At 41.3% G+C, this 23,413-nt stretch overlaps 1 protein-coding gene across 1 annotated transcript in view; it reads right to left on the bottom strand.

The window, feature by feature from the left end:
• The window catches only part of ak5 (adenylate kinase 5), a 157,333-nt gene that overhangs the window by 71,669 nt on the left and 62,251 nt on the right, over positions 1–23,413 (bottom strand). Inside the window, exon 6 of the mRNA XM_072440655.1 lies at positions 9,229–9,420. Coding sequence (XP_072296756.1) covers positions 9,229–9,420 — 192 coding nt within the window. The remainder of the gene's footprint in view (positions 1–9,228; positions 9,421–23,413) is intronic.

Below are 23,413 nucleotides of genomic sequence, written 5' to 3'. Positions count from 1 at the left end.
TGTAGTCGAGATGCGTGAGTCACCGTGGTAACCTGACCTGACATTTCAAATAACAGCGTGTCCCAAAGTCAAAACCATTCAACATTTATGTCATCGTTAAGGTACGAATAGTGATATTGTCCGTGCAAATTCGATCGGAAAAAACAGGGACATGGAAGGAAGTCGCAGTGGGACGAGTCCAATCCAACTTTATTTAATTGCGCTCTAACAGTAATTGTGAAACACTATAAAATCAACATTTCAATCAAAGGCTTAAGAGAAAAGATGAGTTTTAAGAGCTGACTTACAAGCAGAACGTGTCAAGTCCAAATGACGTTGAAATTAAAACAAATATCCATGTTTTTCCTTGAATACATATGTTCTAAAACCATAACACAACAACAGCACCTATTGTTTACGATTAATAATTGCATTTGCATTATCTCGATGACTATATTCTGACAATATTATCAGAAACGTGTCAGTACAGCATAAAACATGAATGTGCCATCAAATTAACCACGAAAGGCTAGAAATATAGATTGATGTATTTTTTTCAATAGATTTGATTATAGACAATATACTTGATATCATAATTATGCATTTTGATATGTTTTCCGATATCTCCCGACTCTAATCGTGAGTTCCAGAGTCAGAACTTGACCCAGCGATTTTAGGATTGAAAGATGAAATTCATCAACTTTATCGGTTTAAAGTTTCTCTCACATAAAATCAGTTCAATGTCTCCCAAGACAAGACACTTTTTTTCAAAACTTTAAGTACATCTTTGAACAAAGCTAAATGACTTGCTCATTGTAGATCTCGGTGAGTGAATTGTAAACGTCCTTTGTCGTCAAACAAAGCACGAGGAGACACAAGGTTTGCTATTATTGGACAGTCTCCACAGAGCTCGCTCCTTCAGCCGAACGAATGTCTGACATTTCCCCCGAGGAGAGAGTTAAAGGGCGGATTAGACAGACTCTGGTCCATAGAGCGAACGTACAACTGAAGACAGCCTACTCAAACAAAGCTACTTAGAACTTCTGTGAAAGGAAAAAATGACTCTGATGCAAACAGACGGATAATCTTGTGGCCATCTCGTGCGTCACACATTTGCAAAACAGGTCGCATTGAATGAAAATATAGAAATGTTAACTTGGGAGTTCTCTTAAATTGACTCACTGTTTAGATTTACTGCAGCGTCTTATTTTATGCAGGAAAAGATGAATAAAAAATACATGATCAGGCCAGAGTCAATTTTTTTTTTTAAATGGCGTTGTCGGCAGGATTCCAGTACTGGACTCCTACAGTATTATGCTAAATCGACTTTGAGTAAATATTAACCATATTATTATTATTGTCCCTTCTCCTTAAATTACTCAAAGTTGTATTTAGGGTGATTCATGCATATTTGTTTCACCGCTCCCCAGATACACCACTGCTCCTTGCTTACTTCCCTCTACAATTTTATTCTCTTAAACAGTGATGCGCTTTAAACTTAGCAGCGTAGCGTCGCCATTTTTGCACAAATTAAGAAAATGTACTCCTCACTTTCCAAAGGCTTTGTAACGTAAAATATTTAAGTAAGCCGACTTGTTTATTCAGTCATTTTAGATCAATATTAAAATTTATGATGTCAAAACTATAACATAAGGATCCACGTGTGTTATAGATTTTAACTTCCAGACAAAAACACATCTGTACCTTCTACTCCATTACTTTCTTTAAGGTTTGAGGGTTATTTTAGCATGTTCATAGTCACATTCGGCTTAAAGAATTTAAGTTTAAGTGCTGGCTTTGAAAAATATACATATAAAATTCACTGGAAATTGATTTGAATTGTTCCTGTTGATCAAAAATATGCACAATTTAATGCTTTAACCGCTTTCAAAATCTGTGTAAAATAGTTATTTTAATCTTAAAAGTCGATTATTGTAAGCTCTATTTTAACTTGAGTATTTCTTATCTGTACTTTATCTTCGTAACACAATTAAGTACAATTTTCCCACCACTGCTCAAGCCCATGGACAGAGATGGAGGACTTGTTTATCTGCTCAAAGTCCTTAAATAAATAGCCCTAACTGCACCTGGTCTCGTCCATTATAGTGTGAGCTGTTGTTTGTGGTCCACAATGAGGCTTGTTTGGCTGCCCGGCTCCTGCAGAGAGTAAATGTGCCGAGTGCTTGGACACACAGGTGAGCTCGGGTCAGTGAAGTGAGGGTCAGATCAGAGCAGATGTGGGAGTGAGGGAGAAAGAGAAGAAGTGAGAGAGAGAAAAGGAGACATGGCAAGAGATATAAACAGACTGATAAATAGTCTAGGGCTGCACAACACTGGACAATATTGCGCCACCGCAATAACGTACTGAAATATGAATACATATGAAAACAAATCTTGTGAAAATCTGCGTCAGCAAACCAACTTAACCCCAAATTTCCACCAAAGCAGTAACAGATTAAGTGCAACATCACTTTTAATATCACTGTTAGTATTATACGCGTGTCCCACTGGTGTAATTAGGCTCAGATTAGGCTCAGTTCTCATTTTCCAGCGTCCACGGAGACTTTTCAGCAGTAAAAACACAGGATTATTTATCCAAAACCCACAAGAGTCACCACAGGGAATGACTCATGATTGGACTTGGACAGGTTTATTGGCAAAGTGGGGAAACAGCCTTTAAAACATCACATATTAATTGTACAAGGACAAGGCGCGCCGTGATTGATCCAAACCTATGCTTTTACCTAAGTAACGCAAGCACGGCAGCTACAGGCTGTTATCTCTCTGGGAAAAGCATCCTCCACGTTGTCAACTTCATCCCGACGACAACGTGGAATATATAACAGTTTGTTGGTGAAAGAAGATACACAGCAGCTCTGATTAGGTCTCTGGTGTAAACTCTGGGTAACAAGGACAAAAGACAAAGACAAAAATTAAGTCTAATTTCGACCTTATGGGGGAAAAAACATGAATAAAATCAGCCTTTATTTAACATTTTAATCAAAAATAAAGTAAATGTTTGTCATATTGATGACTTTGGGTCTATTGGGATATTAGATTAGATTCAGTTTGTTGCAATATTGATGACTAGTTAGTTTGCAGATAGCGCGCTGATATGGGAAAGAATCCATCTAAAAGTGATGTGTCCATCCCGGAGACGCCTGTCATGCTGAAATGTCAAATACATATGGGAAAGAGAGTCTGGAATGCTATATATGTGGTCTGTCATGTCTTTGTGATTTTAATTCAATTTTTTAATGCATAGTCTGTCATTTCTTTGTGATTTGAATGCATGTTCCCTGCTGTGTGAAGCACTTTGAATGGCCTTGTGTATGAAATGTGCTCGACATATAAACTTGCCTTGCCTACTATGTCGGCCAATATTGCGATATCGATACTTTTGTGATATAATGTGCAGCTTTAATAGATGGATAGAGACAGCAAGAAGGAGAAAAAGAGAGAATGTGTTTGAGTCTTCATTAGAAGAACTCCGCCGGGAGAGACAGAACTCAGCTCTGTTCATATTCGGGCTATTTATACAGTAAGTGTTAGAATAAGGAATGAATAAGGATGACGACAGGAACAGTCAAATGAACTGAGTCTGTCTGAAAATAATAGACACGTTTCCAGTTTAGACAATGAGCGCGAACATGACATGCCATTTCGATTTTAAAAAAGAATTGAAAAACCCCAATACTAAAAGAAGAATGCAAATGAATAACGATATGAATAACAAATGAATAACGGCGCGAAATGACGTGAAAAGTTATAAGAACACGTTTGAAGTTGTATTTTTATATACATTTTTTGATTTAATGACCATTAGAGGTGGGCTAATCATAATAAAACAGCTAAATAATTATATATATATATATATATATATATATATATATATATATATATATATATATATATATATATATATACATACAGGTATGCAAAAAAAGGGAAAAAAAGAGTAATAATTAAAACATCTAATGTATTTTCTGCTATGTAATCTTTCAAAAATAAGGGCGTGAAGTGATATTTATGCACATTTTTGGGGTAATTTGACAAGCTTTTCACATTTGTCTGATACTTAAACTTTGAAAAATGTAACATCGTGTTTTACCACATTTCTGTTGTATTTCATTGTCGTTGCTGTTTTTGCTCATATTCATATTTGCAGACTGTTGTGCAAATGTCGTTTGGATTTGTACAGTCCATTTACATTTACAGATACAGTTTTGGCACGTTTGCGAAGGAATTGGGTCATTACTTTTACAACACGCCTTGAAGTAATGTGGTTATGTGAAAAACAAATAAAAAGCGCCAGAAGAGCAGCAGCCAAGAGCGAGCAGCAGGAGCATGAATTAACAAAGAGGAGGATTTTGGAAGGAAAAGTGTTCGAAAAGTGTCAACGCTGAGTCCCAACCAGCCGTTCTGGCATTTTCTACAGACTTTTAACGAAGAACATAATGTAGAGAGTGCATTCGGGGATTCTGGAAGCTTCATGAACGCAGTCTTTTAAATATTAGAGGTGTGGGCGCCATTCGAAAGACACAAGAGACTGTAAACTAGTGCTTTTTGCCACAAAGAAAGACGACAGGCTTCGAAACTTCTGTCACTGTCCAGAGTGCTTAAACACGGACATGTCAAGTTATTTGGAGCCGTGTTTGTTCCTTTTGTCTGCTGTTTCCTCCGTCAGAAGGTGCACGGTGAGACTTTTCTGGTGCAGGGTTTGTCTCTGTGGAGATGTTGTTCCACAGTGTGTCATAAACTTCATCCTTTGAGACAAGTTACAGGTCAGGGGGCTCTTTTATAAGTTTCCACGTTGAGTTTTTGATCCATAAAAAGCAAACTTGACACGGAAACGAGCCAAAAATGGTACAATAAGTCTAATTTGCGCTTGAAAGGTTTCGGAAATGAGGTAAAAGGTGATCTGAGTTAAAGAGAGACGAGAAGTTTGCACAATTTGAGGACATTTTAAGTGAGAATTCCTCGTAAAAGTTTTATAAATGAGACACTGACAATGAGATCAGATCAGGCGAGCCCTCATGCTAAAAGAACACATCTTTCCGGGCATATTTAAAGCAATAAAACACCTGTAATTGAATAAATGCCAAAACATAATGCAAATTGCTCACATTTCCATGGAGACAAGCAGGTGGTGGGCCCTGAGTCTGATCAGAGCTGATTGAGTGCATTACGCAGACCCTTATTACAAAAAAAAAAAGCCTTATTATTTTGCACATAATTTATTATCGAGCCACCTGCTGTGTAACATCCCATTACTCTCAGAGAACAAATAACAATGAATGAGTCAATGAAAAGCTCAGCGGCTCGTCACTTGAGTACAAATGAGTGACCAAACAGTTGCTATGAAAGGCTGTTTGTGGAAATATCTGTTCAGTCCACAGTTATCTTCACAAAACCATAGTCGAGAAGGCCAAAGGGTGAATATACTGCAGCGTCATGCGTGAGCAGCTCTGGAAACATCCGGCAGCAAGCATGACTTTCATATGTTGTAGTGTTAGTGCCCTGCGTTTGCCTGACACGCCAGCCCCGCCCACATTCTGTTCGAATGCGTAAGGGTCTGGAATCCGAGTCAAAGCCAATGAAGTCGTCGGTCATCCATTTACCTGTCCAATCCTAGGCGCAGGTTTTAACGCGTCACACTGAGATACGGAAGTAGCTTTCCACCCCCGTTCCAAAACATTCGAGATGGCGGACCCGGCTCGTGACCCGGCTCGTGACCCGGCTCGTGACCCGGCTCGTGACCCGGCTCGTGACCCGGCTCGTGACCCGGCTCGTGACCCGGCTCGTGACCGAGTGTTTACTTCTGCTCTCGCTTCAGTTTGAACGATCAGGAAAGTCCGCTCTACTCGCCGTGATGAACGTGCGTTAGATGTGGTTATACGAAGGGCGTCATCGCGATTCAGGAGACATTTTCTGCGTTCGGGGACGGATAACGCGGAACACGCCTTGTTGACATGGGCTACGTAATATCCGGTTAAGCGTCTGCTCTCTAAACTCCGCCCTAGAAATTGAACCTCAGCGGTCAAGCCCCAGACCCACACACAGTTTTGATAAGTAGTCAAAACTGTTGGGAATGGCTGGTCGGGCAAGCCCTGTGTAGCAACTGTCTCTGTGAGATTTGAACCTGTGACACATCACCAGGCAGGACAGGCGCCCCACACAGTTCACAGGAGGCATGTCTTCAGAAGGGCCACGGGAGGGTGTGGGTGGATCCCTGGTTCATCATGCATGGGGCCCGGGGCCATGGAGACGACCTGAACACCACATGACCTGGATTTACAGACTCATGCGTTAGTACGACATCTAGAGGCAGAAATCCTATTTTGGACGAATGTATTTATGAGCAGAATCAGAATCAGAAAGGATTTATCGATTTCAATGCATTTTTCTTGATTTTAATGCATTTGTCTTGTTTTTAATGCATTTTTCTTGATTTTAATGATTGTTTCCTGTTGTGTGTTTGAAATGTGCTCTACAAATAAACTTACCTTGCCTTTATTGCCATTGTCAATTAACTAAATTCACAAACATAGGAACTTGTTTTGCTGATTCGATTCAACATAAAACAATGAAAAATGAATAAGTCAAAAGAGGAACACTTTAAATCTACAATTGGATAAGAATAACAATATGAGATAAAACATAAGAATAAAAAACTCTAGCACCCCATATTATGAAGTATTGACGAAATAATATAAGCTTTATTTGTCCCACAATGTGCTACGTCTGTGAAGTCTGTTTTCGTCCACATTTCTCACTTTTAACTCTTTTCCAATACTTCTCTCTGAAAGAAGACCTGTGTGTGTCTGTGTGTGAGCTGTCGGAGCCCGAGAGCCGCAGATGGCCTCAGATTAGTCTGTCAAAGCGCTTCCCTCAGGCCCTTCAGCACCAGGAGGTAAAACCAGCGCAAATGAATAACGGTGTGAGGGATGTGTCGAGCTGCATGAAGTTTACCAGATTTATTTCATTTATTTGAGTTAGGACAGTGCATGTTAATGAACGTGTCAGCAGCTTTATTTTAGCCCATTTTAGCTCTCCAGATTGAAGTTTTAACCCGTCAATCACACTGGATTCGGGTCAAAACTGTCTCCGTGACATCTGAAAAAGCCCCAAAAATGCACCAAAATGAAACATCACAATTCAGTATTACATCACGTTCTTGTGTCGAAAGGACTTGTTAATAATGTTTTTCTCGCTTCAAAATGCAGTTCAAACAGTGCACGATGATGTCTCCTGAAAACTACACACGGTTGACAATAAAGTTTTGTTTCACATCCTGTAATTTAAGCAAAAACACCCTCCTGCGGTTTCACGGTAACACTTTGTTTCAGACTTTTCTAGAATGAGTCACTTGTGTTAGAGATATTAAATGTGTTGGCACAATGTGAAGCGCATATTCTTTACTAAAATTAACTCAAATTGACAATAAAATCAACGTTATGCTGTAATCCAAAGTGTGTTCTACCGTGTGACATTTAAACTGACAGTTACACAAAGACCAGAGGGAGGAATTCTGTCATTTATGCTCCAGGACTAACTCTGGAGTTAAAGGTTTAAGTGTCAAAAGAAAGACTTATATTATAACTTATATCATATGTGGCTCGATAGATACATTTTATAAGGGCAAAATATGTTCATGTTAAAAAAAAGTATCATTTAAGAGAGTTACATAAGCACTAAAGTTGTAATATGTTGAATAATTTATTATTTAGGCAATATTTTTATTCAGGTAAATTTGATGTGACCTCCAGACGTCAAAATACCTAGAAATAGTTACACCAAATAATTGTAAAAAAAAAGAAAAATTAAAAAAAAAATGTTAAAAATAAACTAAATTAAAACATATATATAACTGCCTGTAAATATTATTTTACAGGCAATTATATATATATTTTAATTTAGTTTATTTTTAAAATTGTTTTCATTTAATTTGTTTCACAATTGCTGTAGAACTGATTTGTTTCTAAAAAGACATATTTTTTGTATTTGACTTCACCGCGGGACAGAAAAACATCCCACTGTGTCGCTCTGGACGCGATGAAAACGAATTAAGTGCAATATTGACAGAGAAAATATTGCAAAGAACAACGATAATGGAGGTCACTGTCTGCCAATTACATGCAAGGAAATCCCTACAAGCGTTCCTGAATTAATCACATCATAAATAAAACATGACGCAACACATTAGTTTGTTTGTGATTAATTAAGATGAGCTCATTATGTCACAGCTCAAATGTAACCAAAAAAAAAAAGAGAAGAGAAGTAGCACAATAAAGGAAATGATTAGGTAAATATTTAATCGTCCTATTATTTTATGTTAATAAGGTTAAATAAGTGCTAAACTTTGCAAACCTTTCAGTCTGTGAAATGTTACGTTTCTACTTTTTCCCTTTGATATCGAATGAAGAAAAATGTATTCTTTGTCTTGAAATAAGGCCTAATATTTTGTAAATCTAAATTAAAGACACATCTTTTTAGCCCCTTTTGCTTTTTATTTATTTATTCCATTTTGTCCACATCTTATAAAAGAAAACTCTCGAGCTGCTTGATCTGCTGTGCATGAAAATAAAGCTGTAACTCACGTATTTCCAGTCAAATCAATCATTCTGAGAAGCATCAGGGTCAGTTTGTTCTCCAAAATCCACAAATGAAAAAATACCCAAAAATAAAAGAGTAATTGGATTTTTAGATGGATTCTGCCTGGACATTTTTGCTTTATTACAAACTCATTTTTTAGTGAGAATAGTCAAAACCTCCTCCAACACCAGCTTCACTCATTTATATATTTAACAGAAAACAGAAAATCTAGACAGGGTTTAAAATCTGATTTCTTCTGCAGAGCTCGTTTCTTCTTATGATTAAAGTAAAACAGACATCAGAGTCCAAAAGTCCAGAGTCTCCGCTTCACAAAGGCTCCAGACAGTGGTTTGTGCTCATTTTTTCAGGCATTTTTGGGGAAAATTGGTCTTAAGTCAATAAAGTTTATGGATAACCTGTCAGTGTTATGCAAATTCCTACTTTCACTGACTTAAAAGTGTTTTAACTGTAACAATTGCACTACACTTCACAAATGATCTTGACTTACAGGTGATGGAGAGAAGAACAAGTGGACTCAATCAAGACGATCTACAGTCATCCAGAAAATAACACAGAATAACGACGCAAAAGTAAGAAAAGCCTGATTCAAACTAATGCAGGACCTTGGAGAGCGACAGTGAGAGCGGTTCTTACGGTGACGATGAGGCCCCGCTCCTGGAAGTACTTGACCAGGGGGATGGTGTTCTGTTTGAAGTTGGTGAGGCGCCGGTCGATGGCTTTGGGGTTGTCGTCGGGCCGGCCCTGCTGCTCCGCCCGCTTCTGCAGCCGCTCCTTCAGATGGTGGTTGGTGCACGCCAGGAACACCACCAGGTCCGGGCTGCAGATCTGGCAACGCACAGTACAAATCGCGTTACGTGAGGTCATCTGGGGCGACCCGTAGGTGGCGCTGGAAGTCATGTTCTATTGCAAAATGTGTGTACAACCAAAAACATCATTAAAACTAGTGTCAAAGCGAAGTATCAATACTGAAAAAAAAAAACTGAAAAAAGCACAAAATGGGATGAAATTTGACCTTTCCTGAACAGTTTTAGGTTAGTCTGGATCTCGGTCAGAACTTGGTGCGCCAAAATATCACCATAAATACCACTTGTGTCCGTCGCGTCGTACTTTGAATATGACGCTCAAATTGCAGAGACGAAATAACTACTACACACATAAATATTGAGCATTTTTCCACGTGTTGGAGGTGATTTGACGCTTGCATAATCGCGTGGCATGCCAAAGTTGAACGGCGCCTCGTTTTCAACTTGTTAAAATCAATAAATCCATTTGTGTAAGCGCGTGCGTTTGTCAGGATAAAGTGCTTTTTTAACACGTTTCACTTGGCGACGATCCCGAAAACGCTTGGAGCAAAAACGCGCTCGTAATTACCACTTCACCAGTACAAAAGATCGTCTTCGAAGGCAGCGCAAGCGTCATCGCGACTTCCACTCGCTCTGTTGCCTTTGAACAGGATATGGAAGCCCTTCAAGGACATTTCTCTTTTTCCTATGTCCTTGGTCGACAGATTTGTGTTTTCTCTCTGCGAGCACCTGTCGGCTTAGCGCTGTCCCGGCTACAGGTGCTGCCACGCCCACTCAGATTAGCGGTTCCATTTTCAGATAAACAAAGTCAGACGGAGCGGTCATTCAGACAGAAGAAAGGACCAGTTATAGATCGTGTTAATTGCGCGTTCGTCCGGCACATTTCGGCATAATTATCTTTTCATTTCTGCCCTTGGTCCGTCATTCCCGCCTCTTAATGAGAAGGTCTGCGGTTTGAGTGGGACCTTTCTGTTTGTGATTAGCATTTTCGCTCTGTGTCTGTTTCCACGAGCAACAGGCGTCTCCTCCAGAGCCCCAGAGCAACGTTAAAGGATGGGTCAAGTGCAGAGGACACAATTCTTTATGGATATAGTAATAAAGTGCGACTTAATTAAACCTAAAGCCTGATTAGGGTAAACAATGGTTGAGATTCAAGTCTTTGGGCAACATGGAAAAGGAAATAAAGTATCGTAGCAGATAGATCTATACTATAATATTAAAATGATCTGTTCACGTTTATTGCATCTAGACAAACATATTATACTGTATGGTTATTGCTATGACAGCAGCGTTTCCCATACCTTTGGTTGAGACTATGGAAGCAGGAAAACGTTTCATTCAAATAATCCCATCCCAGGATAAATCACTATATAATACACCAATATTGCTTTTATTCAATCTTGAAGCCGTCCTTTTTGATCCGTATGTTTACTTTTGTACGTCAATGTCAATAAAATGAGTTTTCTTATGTTTTTAGACAATGGAGGGCCATCATAGTCTCCTATATCAATGGAAAACTCTGGTTATCAGGGAAAAAACACTGATTCAATTAGATTAAAATGCTTGCTCACTGCTATATATAAGGTTTTTTTTTAGCATTCCATCTTAAAGGTGCTGGATCTGATTTTTACTTGACTTTACTGTCTTGAAACACAACTACTTCAGTTTGAACAGTTTTTGCAAAGGTCCAAAGTTATAACTCACGTTGTAAAAGCACTTGAAAGCATTCAGTCAGTGCTAATTATTCACTGCGACGAGTTTAGAAGTGCGTTTCACCACCTTCAGAGGCCAGAGTTTGGGCTAGCAACAATTAGCATGCTAACAGCGCTAACAGCATCCTGGTTCACAGCTATTTTTCATTAGATGCAATTGGGGCAACTTTAATCCCTTTAATGTAGCAAAACCGTTAGAAACCAGGGGATTAATCTGACAATTAAATCGGACGTGACTGAAGCACATTTGGAAGGCTGCGCTCGCACTCTGGAGATGGACAGCTTGTCATGCTCTGCAGCCGCTACAGCCGCTACAGCCGCTATAACACGGACTCAAAGTGTAAACGCCACAATTACGACAGCGCGAGCGAGCCGAGTGTCAAGGACAGACTCACTCGGATGTACTGGACTCTCTCGCACATAACGTCACATAATCAGGACTGAAATGACCCGACAGGAGGTTTTATTTTTGGCTTAACAAGCTACAGTCAGAACGAGTGCAAGACCATTATGAAAGTATGTATTTGTATAGTCTAAACCCAGAACAAAAGTACGTGTAGATGAGCTGTGCAAGGTTTGTAATGTTAAATCAGTTTACGCATCACTGTTTTTGCTAAACATGAAACATATGAAAACAATAGTCATTTGCATATTAAAAATGGTATCAAAAGAGGAGATGATCACCCATGTTTTTGTCTCCTCCTGCAGCAGTTCAGTTTGTCACATGAGCTCAGAGCCTCCAGCCTCAGGGCAGAACCTGCTGATGGTCTTTAAGGCTGTGCCAGATTTACTCACTCTCTCTTTTCTTGGACTTTGACCTTTGGACTCGGAGCTGACTATTTTGTAGATGGTAGATGGATATGTGCTGTAAGATCTCTTTCTCGATCACCTTTTCTGACTGAGACGTAGTGTCAGCAGCACAGACAGAGGGCAGGCCTCAAATAAAAGCACTGGAGGTCAAAGGACACAGCTTTATCAACAAAGAGGCGACCGACAAGGTAAGGCAAGTTTATTTGTAGAGCACAATTTGTTCTCAAGGCAATCCAAAGTGCTTCACACAACAGCAAAAAATGCATTAAAATCACAAAGTCATGACAGAAATCAGAAACAGTCGAAGACATAAAAGAGAAGAGTCAGGACCCGAGCAGCAGCGTTCTCGTTTGGAGAGGCCAGTGAGCAGGCCAGTGAGCTGGCCAGTGAGCAGGCCAGTGAGCAGGCCAGTGAGCAGGCCAGTGAGCAGGCCAGTGAGCAGGCCAGTGAGCAGGCCGTTACAGTCGTCTACTGGAGACAAACACATGGATAAGTCTCTCTAAATCTGGTTTAGACACTATATTTTTGATTTTGGCAATGTTTTTTAGATGGAAAAAAGCTGCTGAAGTTATTGATTTGATGTGGCTGTTAAAGTTCAAGTCTGAGTCTATCATTACCCCCAGATTTCTAACTTGATTTGTAGGTTTTAGAGCGAGACTCTGGAGGTTTTTCTCTTTGTTTCTGTGGCCAAAAACGATTATTTCAGTCTTGTCTGAGTTCAACTGGAGAAAGTTGTTTTGCCTCCACAAACTGATCTGTTGGATGCAGTGACAGATTGAATCCACTGGTCCATATTCTGTCGACAGTGAAACATAGATCTGACTCGTCTGCATCATTGTGATAGGACACATTTTCACTGCGTATCAACTGACCTAACGGCAGCATGTAGAGGTTGAACAGAAGGGGACCCAGGACTGACCCTTGGGGCACCCCACAAGTCAAGGCCATGCGGTCTGAGAAACAGTTACCAATTTCAACAAAGTACTTCCTGTCTTCCAGATAGGACTTAGAACAGTGCCAGTGATGCCCACCCAGTCCTGGATGATCCCATGTTCAACAGTGTCAAAAAAAGGCACTCAGATCCAACAGAATCACTGACACCGGTCGACTTTCTCCGCTCCAGCTCCATTAAGACTAATATTTAAGTAAAGCCGCTTTGGCCTGCCCACAGTCAGAGTCCGTGGGCGACTCATTAGCCGTGTGTGCTTCAGTGACAGGACGAGATAACGCACTCTCTCCTCTCAGAGAAAGGTCAGACGGCTGCAGACGCTCTCTAACACGAGCCGACACTGTCCAGACTCCGGCGACCGTCGAAACAAACCGCACGACATGACAGCGTACGGCTCATGACGCGGAGAATGTCACGGCGAGTGCAATCACGGAGGAACCCGCAAATGGCACCGCGTAGAATCCTAATGTTTAATGTCAGTTCAACACCTGATAAAGGAGGAAGTCGGCTGCTGATTCTGCGTTTACAAGTGTCGGAGTGCAACGGCTTGAAATTGTTCCGTGGCTACAATCTGGAATGTGTTTGTTTGTTTGTTTGTTCATTACACGCACGGTGCACAATAAAGAAATAATGATCATAATAATAACAGGGGTGCTGCTAACGATTCATTTTCTGATTAGTCGACTAGACAAACAATTGTATTGTACATTGAGACATTATCAAAGTACAACTACTATTTAATTATGTCAAATAATCACGGTTAGTTGATTAATTGTTGTCGTCAAGCTTCTCATAGCACACTCTCTACACTTGGAGGTGCACGTCTATAGCTGCAGCTGCCCTGGGGCTGATCGGCCGAAGAGTGGCGGTCATTTTGTGCCAACGGCTTTCTTAACCCAATATTTGATCAATCCTCTCAATCCTTCTCACAAGTGCCCACGCAGTTTGGTCTGGTTTCTGTTCTGGTCCAGCCCACTATTTTGAAGAGTTTGAAGTACTTGTTATATTCTTTCTTTTAAGGATTTGTGAATTTCTGAAGGATTTGCCTGATTATTTATTTACTCTAGCAGTAAGTATCATGTTTAAATGGACTGAACTTTAATCTTTTTAGTCTTATTCATTATTTTATAGCTGATTTTGCCAATATTTAGACCCATATTAGTCCTGTTTTTATCATTTTTGAAAACCACTACTCGCTAGACCCGTGTGCAACAGATTTGATGGATAAAAACAGTAAAATAATGTTATGCTGCACGGCATCCAAACCCGATCGCTTCTTTCCGTGACCCCTCCTCCTCGTTTTACCTCCCTCTCGGCAGCACAAACTTTGATTTGGCTCTTCCTGTTTCTGCCTAACGAGAACCTCACTTCGCTTTCAATCAAAGCGCTGCCAAAAATAGTCGCCGTGGTGATATTTATCAAAGAGCTGAACACAGGGACCGCGCTGCCAGTCGGAGAAGCCAACTTCAGTTTCCATAGAGATGCACTGGCCCAGATTCTCCCACAGCTTGTTTGATTACAACAGGGAAATGGACACTCGATATTGATTGTGGCGATACTCGCGTTATGATGTCATCGGGGACAGAAGAGGGCACTGACGAGTCATTCTATCTAAGTGTATTCTAGCGACGTAGCACAGGAAAAGATGGACAATGAATATTGATTAATTTCGACTCGCAGTCTTTGATGATGTGGGAGGGGCTACCTCGCTCCAGTCAGTCTGCCCCAGGGCGGCTGTGGCTATGGAAGCAGTTTACACTCCGGCGTGGAGCTCGACCTTGTGCCACTGTTGGAACAGGCCTATAACATGCCCCCTTCCCTTTAGAGGGCCTGCAGCCTCTTAAGCCCCTCCCCCTCATCCCACTTAATATCACACTTTTTCATTGATTCCACTTGAATTGTATAAAAAGTGAGATCTAAATAGAAAACATGCTCTTGGCTCTGTCATGTGTGGACATTTACAGAGCTGCTGTTGCCGTCTCTCTGTTGCAACTGAAAAAAAAAATCAAATAATTTGCTGTATTTGGATTATTAATTCTATATTTTCGCGTTCGTCCCTCCATGTCCTGCCACATTCTGCAACGTGTCCCTCTTATTTTACAATTTGTGGTGGTCAGCAGACGTGCGCCGCAGGTAAGACTCTGCTTTGTGACTGACAGAAGCACTTTTAAACACTGTAAACACTGTAAACACTGAGGACTCTGTAAATACTGTAAACACTGTAAACATTGTAAACACTGTAAACACTGTAAACACCAGAGCTTCAGCAGAGAAAGCACCTGATCGTTTCCTGCTTCTCTCTAAACTCACTTTAAAGCCCACATTTTGTCAGTAATCTGTAGATGAAACTCTCCTCTAAAGACGTTCAAAAGCCGTGAAGTGCCGTGTTCAGGTCGTGTGGGCTTTTACTTGCTTCGGTTTGAATTTATATCTTAAATTGCTCTTTCAGATATCGCTTTATGAAAAGTGTTTAGAATGAAAGGTCCTGATTCATAATAACAAGTGCATGAAAGGCTTGGAGAGTGTTTTGTGAGTTCTTTGAAGGTCTAGACGCACAAATGTGAAGTAGTCTTAATAAGTACTCCTTACATCCTGTTGCAAGTATTAATTTACTTCTGAAGTACATTTAGCCTTGCAGAAACAGATTTTGACCATGTTAAGTTCCGGTTTTGACCTAATTCAGTCCAGATTTTGTCGAGCTGTTTCACTCCTGGACTGAACTTCAACCATCCATTAATTACACGTTTACAAGTGTATTTTCATGTGCTTGGTTGTACAGAATTAAAGTACCAAAACACTTGTAAAGTCTATGTGCACGTGCAGTCTGAACGCAGCATTAGAATGATTACGATTTTTGCAAATTTCCCCCCCAAATTTCATCCTAATTTAGTGTTTAATTTTTCACCTTATAATTTTACACGTTATAATTTTATTTCTCGATTGTGATGAGAACCCTTTACTGTTACCTAGCAACCGTAACCACAATCCCTCTAATGTCACCAAAATATGATTTGCCAAATTAAAATATATCAGAACACATTTATTCGGCTGAATTTGTGTTTAGTTCAGAAAAATGTGATTTGTAAATGATCTATGTTTCTGAACTTTGCTTCACTTCTGTCATTTACACTTTTCTTCACAAATTGCACCTCGAGTTGGTGTAAAACTCATTTATAGTAACTCTACTTTTGTTTGTTACTCTTATTAACCGTGTATTATTCCCAGCCTCTTTCATGCGCTGCAGTAACACAAACCCTTCTGCTTCTTCTGCTTCCTCTGCTTCATCTGCTTCATCTGCTTCTTCTGCTTCTTCTGCTTCTTCTGCTTCTTCTGCTTCATCTGCTTCATCTGCTTCATCTGCTTCTTCTGCTTCTTCTGCTTCATCTGCTTCTTCTGCTTCTTCTGCTTCTTCTGCTTCTTCTGCTTCTTCTGCTTCATCTGCTTCTTCTGCTTCTTCTGCTTCATCTGCTTCTTCTGCTTCTTCTGCTTCTTCTGCTTCTTCTGCTTCTTCTGCTTCATCTGCTTCATCTGCTTCTTCTGCTTCTTCTGCTTCATCTGCTTCTTCTGCTTCTTCTGCTTCTTCTGCTTCTTCTGCTTCATCCGTCTGGATAAACCAGGCCATTCTGGGGTCACTTCCTTTTGCCAATTCACACTCGCTCGGAGCAAAATGTGGCCAACTGGTTTCTGTGCAAGAACATTCAGGTCCTGGCACAGTCCTGGCACAGTCCTGGCACAGTCCTGGTCTAGTCCAGCTTCGAACCCGTATAATCCTGCTTTAGTGCAGTTTTGGTCATAATAATCCTGCTCCTGTGAGAAATGCTCTTACATGTTTACCTCTGGCTTCGACTTGGTTTTTGTTTTATCCCTAAACCCTGACTTAGACCTGGTTTAGACCTGGTTTAGACCTGGTTTAGACCTGACTTAGACCTGGTTTAGACCTGGTTTAGACCTGGTTTAGACCTGACTTAGACCTGGTTTAGACCTGGTTTAGACCTGGTTTAGACCTGGTTTATACCTGACTTAGACCTGGTTGAGACCTGGTTTAGACCTGGTTTAGACCTGATTCAGACCTGATTTAGACCTGATTTAGACCTGATTTAGACCTGGTTTAGACCTGGTTTAGACCTGGTTTATACCTGACTTAGACCTGGTTTAGACCTGGTTTAGACCTGGTTTAGACCTGACTTAGACCTGGTTTAGACCTGATTTAGACCTGATTTAGACCTGGTTTCGACCTGATTTCGACCTGATTTCGACCTGGTTTAGACCTGGTTTAGACCTGACTTAGACCTGATTTAGACCTGATTTAGACCTGGTTTAGACCTGGTTTAGACCTGGTTTAGACCTGGTTTCGACCTGGTTTAGACCTGGTTTAGACCTGGTTTCGACCTGATTTAGACCTGATTTAGACCTGGTTTCGACCTGATTTAGACCTGATTTAGACCTGATTTAGACCTGGTTTAGACCTGGTTTAGACCTGACTTAGACCTGGTTTAGACCTGATTTAGACCTGATTCAGACCTGGTTTAGACCTGGTTTAGACCTGGTTTAGACCTGACTTAGACCTGGTTTAGACCTGACTTAGACCTGGTTTAGACCTGATTTAGACCTGATTTAGACCTGGTTTAGACCTGGTTTAGACCTGGTTTAGACCTGATTTAGACCTGGTTTATACCTGGTTTAGACCTGGTTTAGACCTGGTTTAGACCTGACTTAGACCTGGTTTAGACCTGGTTTAGACCTGATTTAGACCTGGTTTAGACCTGGTTTAGACCTGGTTTAGACCTGGTTTCGACCTGGTTTAGACCTGGTTTCGACCTGGTTTAGACCTGGTTTCGACCTGGTTTCGACCTGGTTTAGACCTGGTTTAGACCTGGTTTCGACCTGATTTAGACCTGATTTAGATCTGATTTAGACCTGGTTTAGACCTGGTTTAGACCTGATTTAGACCTGATTTAGACCTGGTTTCGACCTGATTTAGACCTGATTTAGACCTGATTTAGACCTGGTTTAGACCTGGTTTAGACCTGGTTTCGACCTGATTTAGACCTGATTTAGACCTGGTTTAGACCTGGTTTAGACCTGGTTTAGACCTGGTTTAGACCTGGTTTCGACCTGGTTTAGACCTGGTTTAGACCTGGTTTATACCTGGTTTAGACCTGATTTAGACCTGGTTTAGACCTGGTTTAGACCTGATTTAGACCTGATTTAGACCTGGTTTCGACCTGATTTAGACCTGATTTAGACCTGATTTAGACCTGGTTTAGACCTGGTTTAGACCTGACTTAGACCTGGTTTAGACCTGATTTAGACCTAATTTAGACCTGGTTTAGACCTGGTTTCGACCTGGTTTAGACCTGATTTAGACCTGATTTAGACCTGATTTAGACCTGGTTTAGACCTGGTTTAGACCTGACTTAGACCTGGTTTAGACCTGATTTGGACCTAATTTAGACCTGGTTTAGACCTGGTTTCGACCTGGTTTAGACCTGGTTTAGACCTGATTTAGACCTGGTTTATACCTGGTTTCGACCTGATTTAGACCTGGTTTATACCTGATTTAGACCTGGTTTCGACCTGATTTACACCTGATTTCGACCTGATTTACACCTGATTTAGACCTGGTTTATACCTGGTTTAGACCTGATTTAGACCTGGTTTCGACCTGGTTTAGACCTGATTTAGACCTGATTTAGACCTAGTTTCGACCTGATTTACACCTGATTTAGACCTGGTTTATACCTGGTTTAGACCTGATTTAGACCTGGTTTCGACCTGATTTAGACCTGATTTAGACCTGATTTAGACCTGGTTTAGACCTGACTTAGACCTGGTTTAGACCTGATTTAGACCTGATTTAGACCTGATTTAGACCTGGTTTAGACCTGGTTTAGACCTGACTTAGACCTGGTTTAGACCTGATTTAGACCTAATTTAGACCTGGTTTAGACCTGGTTTCGACCTGGTTTAGACCTGGTTTAGACCTGATTTAGACCTGGTTTATACCTGGTTTAGACCTGATTTAGACCTGGTTTATACCTGGTTTAGACCTGATTTAGACCTGATTTAGACCTGGTTTCGACCTGATTTACACCTGATTTAGACCTGGTTTATACCTGGTTTAGACCTGATTTAGACCTGGTTTCGACCTGGTTTAGACCTGATTTAGACCTGATTTAGACCTGGTTTCGACCTGATTTACACCTGATTTAGACCTGGTTTATACCTGGTTTAGACCTGATTTAGACCTGGTTTCGACCTGGTTTAGACCTGATTTACACCTGATTTAGACCTGGTTTCGACCTGATTTACACCTGATTTGTTCTTATGTTTGTCCATTAGTCAGATCAAATGCAGAGAGCACATTTTCCTACTGGAACTAGCTCTCAATAAGAATGATTATTACGTTTACAGAGCCGTCCTGTCATTAAAGCTCGACAAAAGACCAACGTTGTGCAGTATATGTGGCTTTATACTGGTCATCATGGTTTTATTTGTGTGTTTTAAATGTGAAATTGCAAGATCATTATCTTTCTTGCTCTTGTCTTACAGTTTGGTCAGTCATGTCAAACATGTCCAGTCCTGGTGCTGTTTAGTGCCGACTTTGTCAGAGTTTAGACCCAATTTACCAAAATTTGAGTCTGTATTTAGCCCTGTCTGAGAGCTGCAGATCGCTTATACTCAAAAACTATTTCTTGCAATATTTAAAACTATCCCGAAGCGCCTGCAGTGCTGCTCCACGCTGTGAGCCGGCAAAATAAAAGCATGTCATTTTTCACTTCTTCCGTCTTCCCCCAGAGACGGATTTTCAAGTGGATTCCAACAGAGGGCGGCGTGAAGCCTCCCAAAGTTTGACGTATTTATTCCGGTCGCAAAACAGCTCCAAAAAGTTACAGAAAACCAACAACAACCGTGACTACGCCCCGTGTTTGGGGAACGGTAAACATCCGACAGCTACATCAGTGAAAGTACTTGTGTTATTTGGCTTTTGTCTGCTCTCTGGTGCCCCCTGCTGTCCGCGCTGCTGACGAGCCTGTGCAGAGCTCTACACGGAGCTAATGCAAATAAAAGAGAAAGGAATAACACTCTCAAACGATGAATAAACATCACTTAAATGGACCCTGCATATTTACTGATTCGTGCACTTTATGGTACTTGATCGTTACCATAATATAATGATAATTGTTTTGTAATTTATGACTGGAACGCATTAGCAAAACGATCATTGGTTCAGTTTGCAAAATCGATATGTTCCCTGAAAGTACACTGGCCGCATTATTTCAGAAGTTGTTGATCGATTAAACATTAAATTGTAGAAGGTTTTTCAATCCTTTCCGTTTGACCTTTAGTTGTTCATTCGGATCATGTTTTAGTCCTGGTTTAGTCTCCGTTCGGACTCTGTTTAAAGCCGTACTGTATCACATTTCACGACAAGACAGTTCAAGATGTGGCTCGGATCCAAACGCGTCTTCTTCTTTTCCCCCGTCCTTCAGTGCGGCCGCGATTAAACCTGTCGGGATCAATCGTTTTGCATTTTCCGTTCCCTCCCATCCCTCGCCAAACAGATGGATTCCTGACGGACGGCCTCACGTTGCTCGGACGAGGGGATTCCGTGAGATAAAACCTCTCCGCGGAAGCCTTGAAAACCCACCCTGGGACTCTTCTAAATGTCCACGCCACGTCAGAAAGGCTAGAACAGCAGGACGCGTTTGAGACCCGCGGGAATCGCTCAACCCGCCGCTTTAAGTGTGTGTGCGAGAATTAAGAGGAAAAATAAGCAACGCAGCGGGAGGGAAAGGTTCTCGAGAGGATGGACATTTTACACGCTCTCAAAGGAGTGGTTTGTTTGTTGGAAACAGTAGAATAGGACGCACTGAGCCATAAGACATGACAATATGCAGCGTTTTTGAGCGTTTTTCCCACAAATCTGATATGAGCAGAGATTATGGCTTCGGACCACTCAAGGAAATGTTGCTCGACTAAAGACTAAAGGAAATGGACGGGTGAGACTGGCAACATCTCTCAAATAATATCCTGTATCTCTGAGAATCCCGTTATCTTTCTTTGGCCTCGATCGCCTGCAGCGTTGCCAAGTCTGCTGCTTTATAGCGACTTTAAGCATCTTTTTGGGGATTTTTCTTACAAATGTTGGCAGTCGCGGGCCGTGTTTCTTGGCGATTGCTCACGAGCGACTTTCGCGGTATAAAAGAGGCCTTTCTCTGTTCCGTTGCACGATGACAGAAGCCGTAATGTTTTAACCGTTCACATACAGTCGTTAACAGGTAATCAATGGTTTGAAAGATTATTTTTCTGAGGCTTTTTGGCTTGTTGCTTTCTGAAAATCTGGCAACACTGATCACAATTCCTCTAGTATGTGACCGAACCAAACTTTCTAAACGTAAATGAGACACATATAAGGACACTTTACATTTAGAATTACTTTCTTGGGGTTAATACATTGAAACGACCTCTTTGTTTGTTCCAAATTGTTTATTATTTTTTTGTTCAAGATTATCAATTATTAACCGCATAATCTTGACATCTCAAATTTACAGATCAGTACTTGGGATCAGTTTTGTTTCACGCACAGACTAAACTCACGCCGTGTCTTCTGTGTCATCCACATAAATCCTTCTGAAATAAACTAAATTGTCGATTGTGATACATTTTTACAGTCTCTTCTTTAATGAGAGGCTTAATGGCCACGGTTTTTACGGCTCTTGGGAATGTTCCAGATCGAAGTGACATGTTGACTATCAGCGTGACGGGAACCAAGAGACTGCTCAACATGGACTTTAAAAATCAATGGATGGAGCTCAGACTCACGGCGAGCTCTTGGACACTTTTGTCAGCCGCATTTGCACAGTGCGATCAATGGTATTTCTAATGTAGTTTATCATGAAAGAAGACTCTACGCACTAGTAATGTAGCTCTAAAGGCAGCTGAGCCGGAGGGTTTGTTCATCTGTTTACTGTTCCTTAAGTAGGACTGAACATGGAACTAAACATGGACAAGGCCAAGACTAAACCAGGACTAAACAGGACCAAATCAAGTCTACATTTAAACTGGGCTCAAAGTGTGGACACTAAGACTAAAGGCCGACAGTTCTTTGAGTCCAATGGCGCAGATTGGAAGCCATCTTTTTGTCACACTGGAATAATTGCTTGAGTTAAAGGCGCAATGGACGATTTTTCGGCGATTTGAGAGCGCAGGCGGAAGTGCGCATGCCACTCCCCCGTGCGGACCGATACAACACACACGTGTGTAGGGGATGGAGATGGACATTCCACGCCCAGATAACAGAAAATCTCTCTTTGAACATTGGGGGGGGTTTCGTTCTCCCTCTCTCCCTCACCGCAGGGAGCTGCTGTGACTTTTGTGATAACAGACCTTCTCCCCAGTGACTTTCAGGAGGACGCCCCAATGAAAACCATGTTTTATGTGATTATGCCATGAATGTTCGTCTGAATCAACTCCATACACCGCATGTTTCACCTTGTGTTACGTATTTTTCCACTGTTTAAGGTTTATATTCCCAATGCTTTAACTCGAGTGCCCATCACAGGTGAAAGAAGATGTAAAATGTATCTACCTCAAGAAATAATGTGCACAAATTGCCCAAAAGTGTTTAACGTGTAAATGTTAAAACAGGGTTTAAATGTTTTGCCATTATTTACGTTACTCCAGCTTTATTTCCTCGGCCAGGAAATGTTAAACGGGAAGTCTGCGCAGTAGCGCCCGCCCCTTTAGCTCCCAGCATGCCCTGCGGGCCAGGTATCAAAAGGACGCTCCAAGCTAGAAACTCTCTCTTCTCTTCTCATCCCCTTTGTGTTCAAGCCTTTTGTCTTTTCTCTTGGAAGCCGTCTCCACGGACGAGCCTTTCACTTTTTCCTTTGTCTCAACAAAAATCCGTCCGTCACGTGGTCGAAAAGGCCATGCCAGCCCTGGACTCTGAAACCACCTGAAACCACCTGGAACTACCTGGAACTAAGCTTAAGCGCTTAACCGGACAGAGACTATCTTTGCTACTTCGTTTCTCTTCCTTTTTGAAGTAATCTACGCCGTTTACGTGGATCAGCGCTACGTTCTCCTCTGAGTAAAGGCCGCGCGAGGAGCTAACGCGCCGCTAAAGCGTTCTACCGCTAAGGAACTCCCGGATATCGCCTCCGTTGCCATCCGCTTCAAGGACCTCACAGCACGCCACTGCCTTCGCCGCCACACCGCTCCACGCGACGCCTCGCTACGGATCTTGTCCGCGGACAAGGACCAGCAGGACCGAGTCGCTACAAAATCGTAAGCCTAGTTCAGTGTGCGGTTCTTTGTGGCGTGTGGCGTCCTCCTCCCTTTAGCTTCTCACTTACCCTCTCTTTTGATATAGATTAGTATAGACATGTTTGATTATCAAAGGCAAAACCCTGGTTTAACATTATCTGCATGAAACTTGCTGTCAAATCTGATATAACATCACCTGTGATTTACCTGTGCACATTTCTGCTCCGGTGTTTTTGATTGCCCTTTGGATAAATTAACTACTCGAAAGAGTT

Source organism: Eucyclogobius newberryi, unplaced genomic scaffold, assembly GCF_026437365.1.
Source record: "Eucyclogobius newberryi isolate DKJ021-1_F unplaced genomic scaffold, fEucNew1.0.hap1 SCAF_12, whole genome shotgun sequence".
In the NCBI taxonomy this organism is placed as follows: domain Eukaryota; kingdom Metazoa; phylum Chordata; class Actinopteri; order Gobiiformes; family Gobiidae; genus Eucyclogobius; species Eucyclogobius newberryi.
Note: the sequence above shows the minus strand (reverse complement) of the source record. Positions and strands in the feature narration are given on the sequence as shown.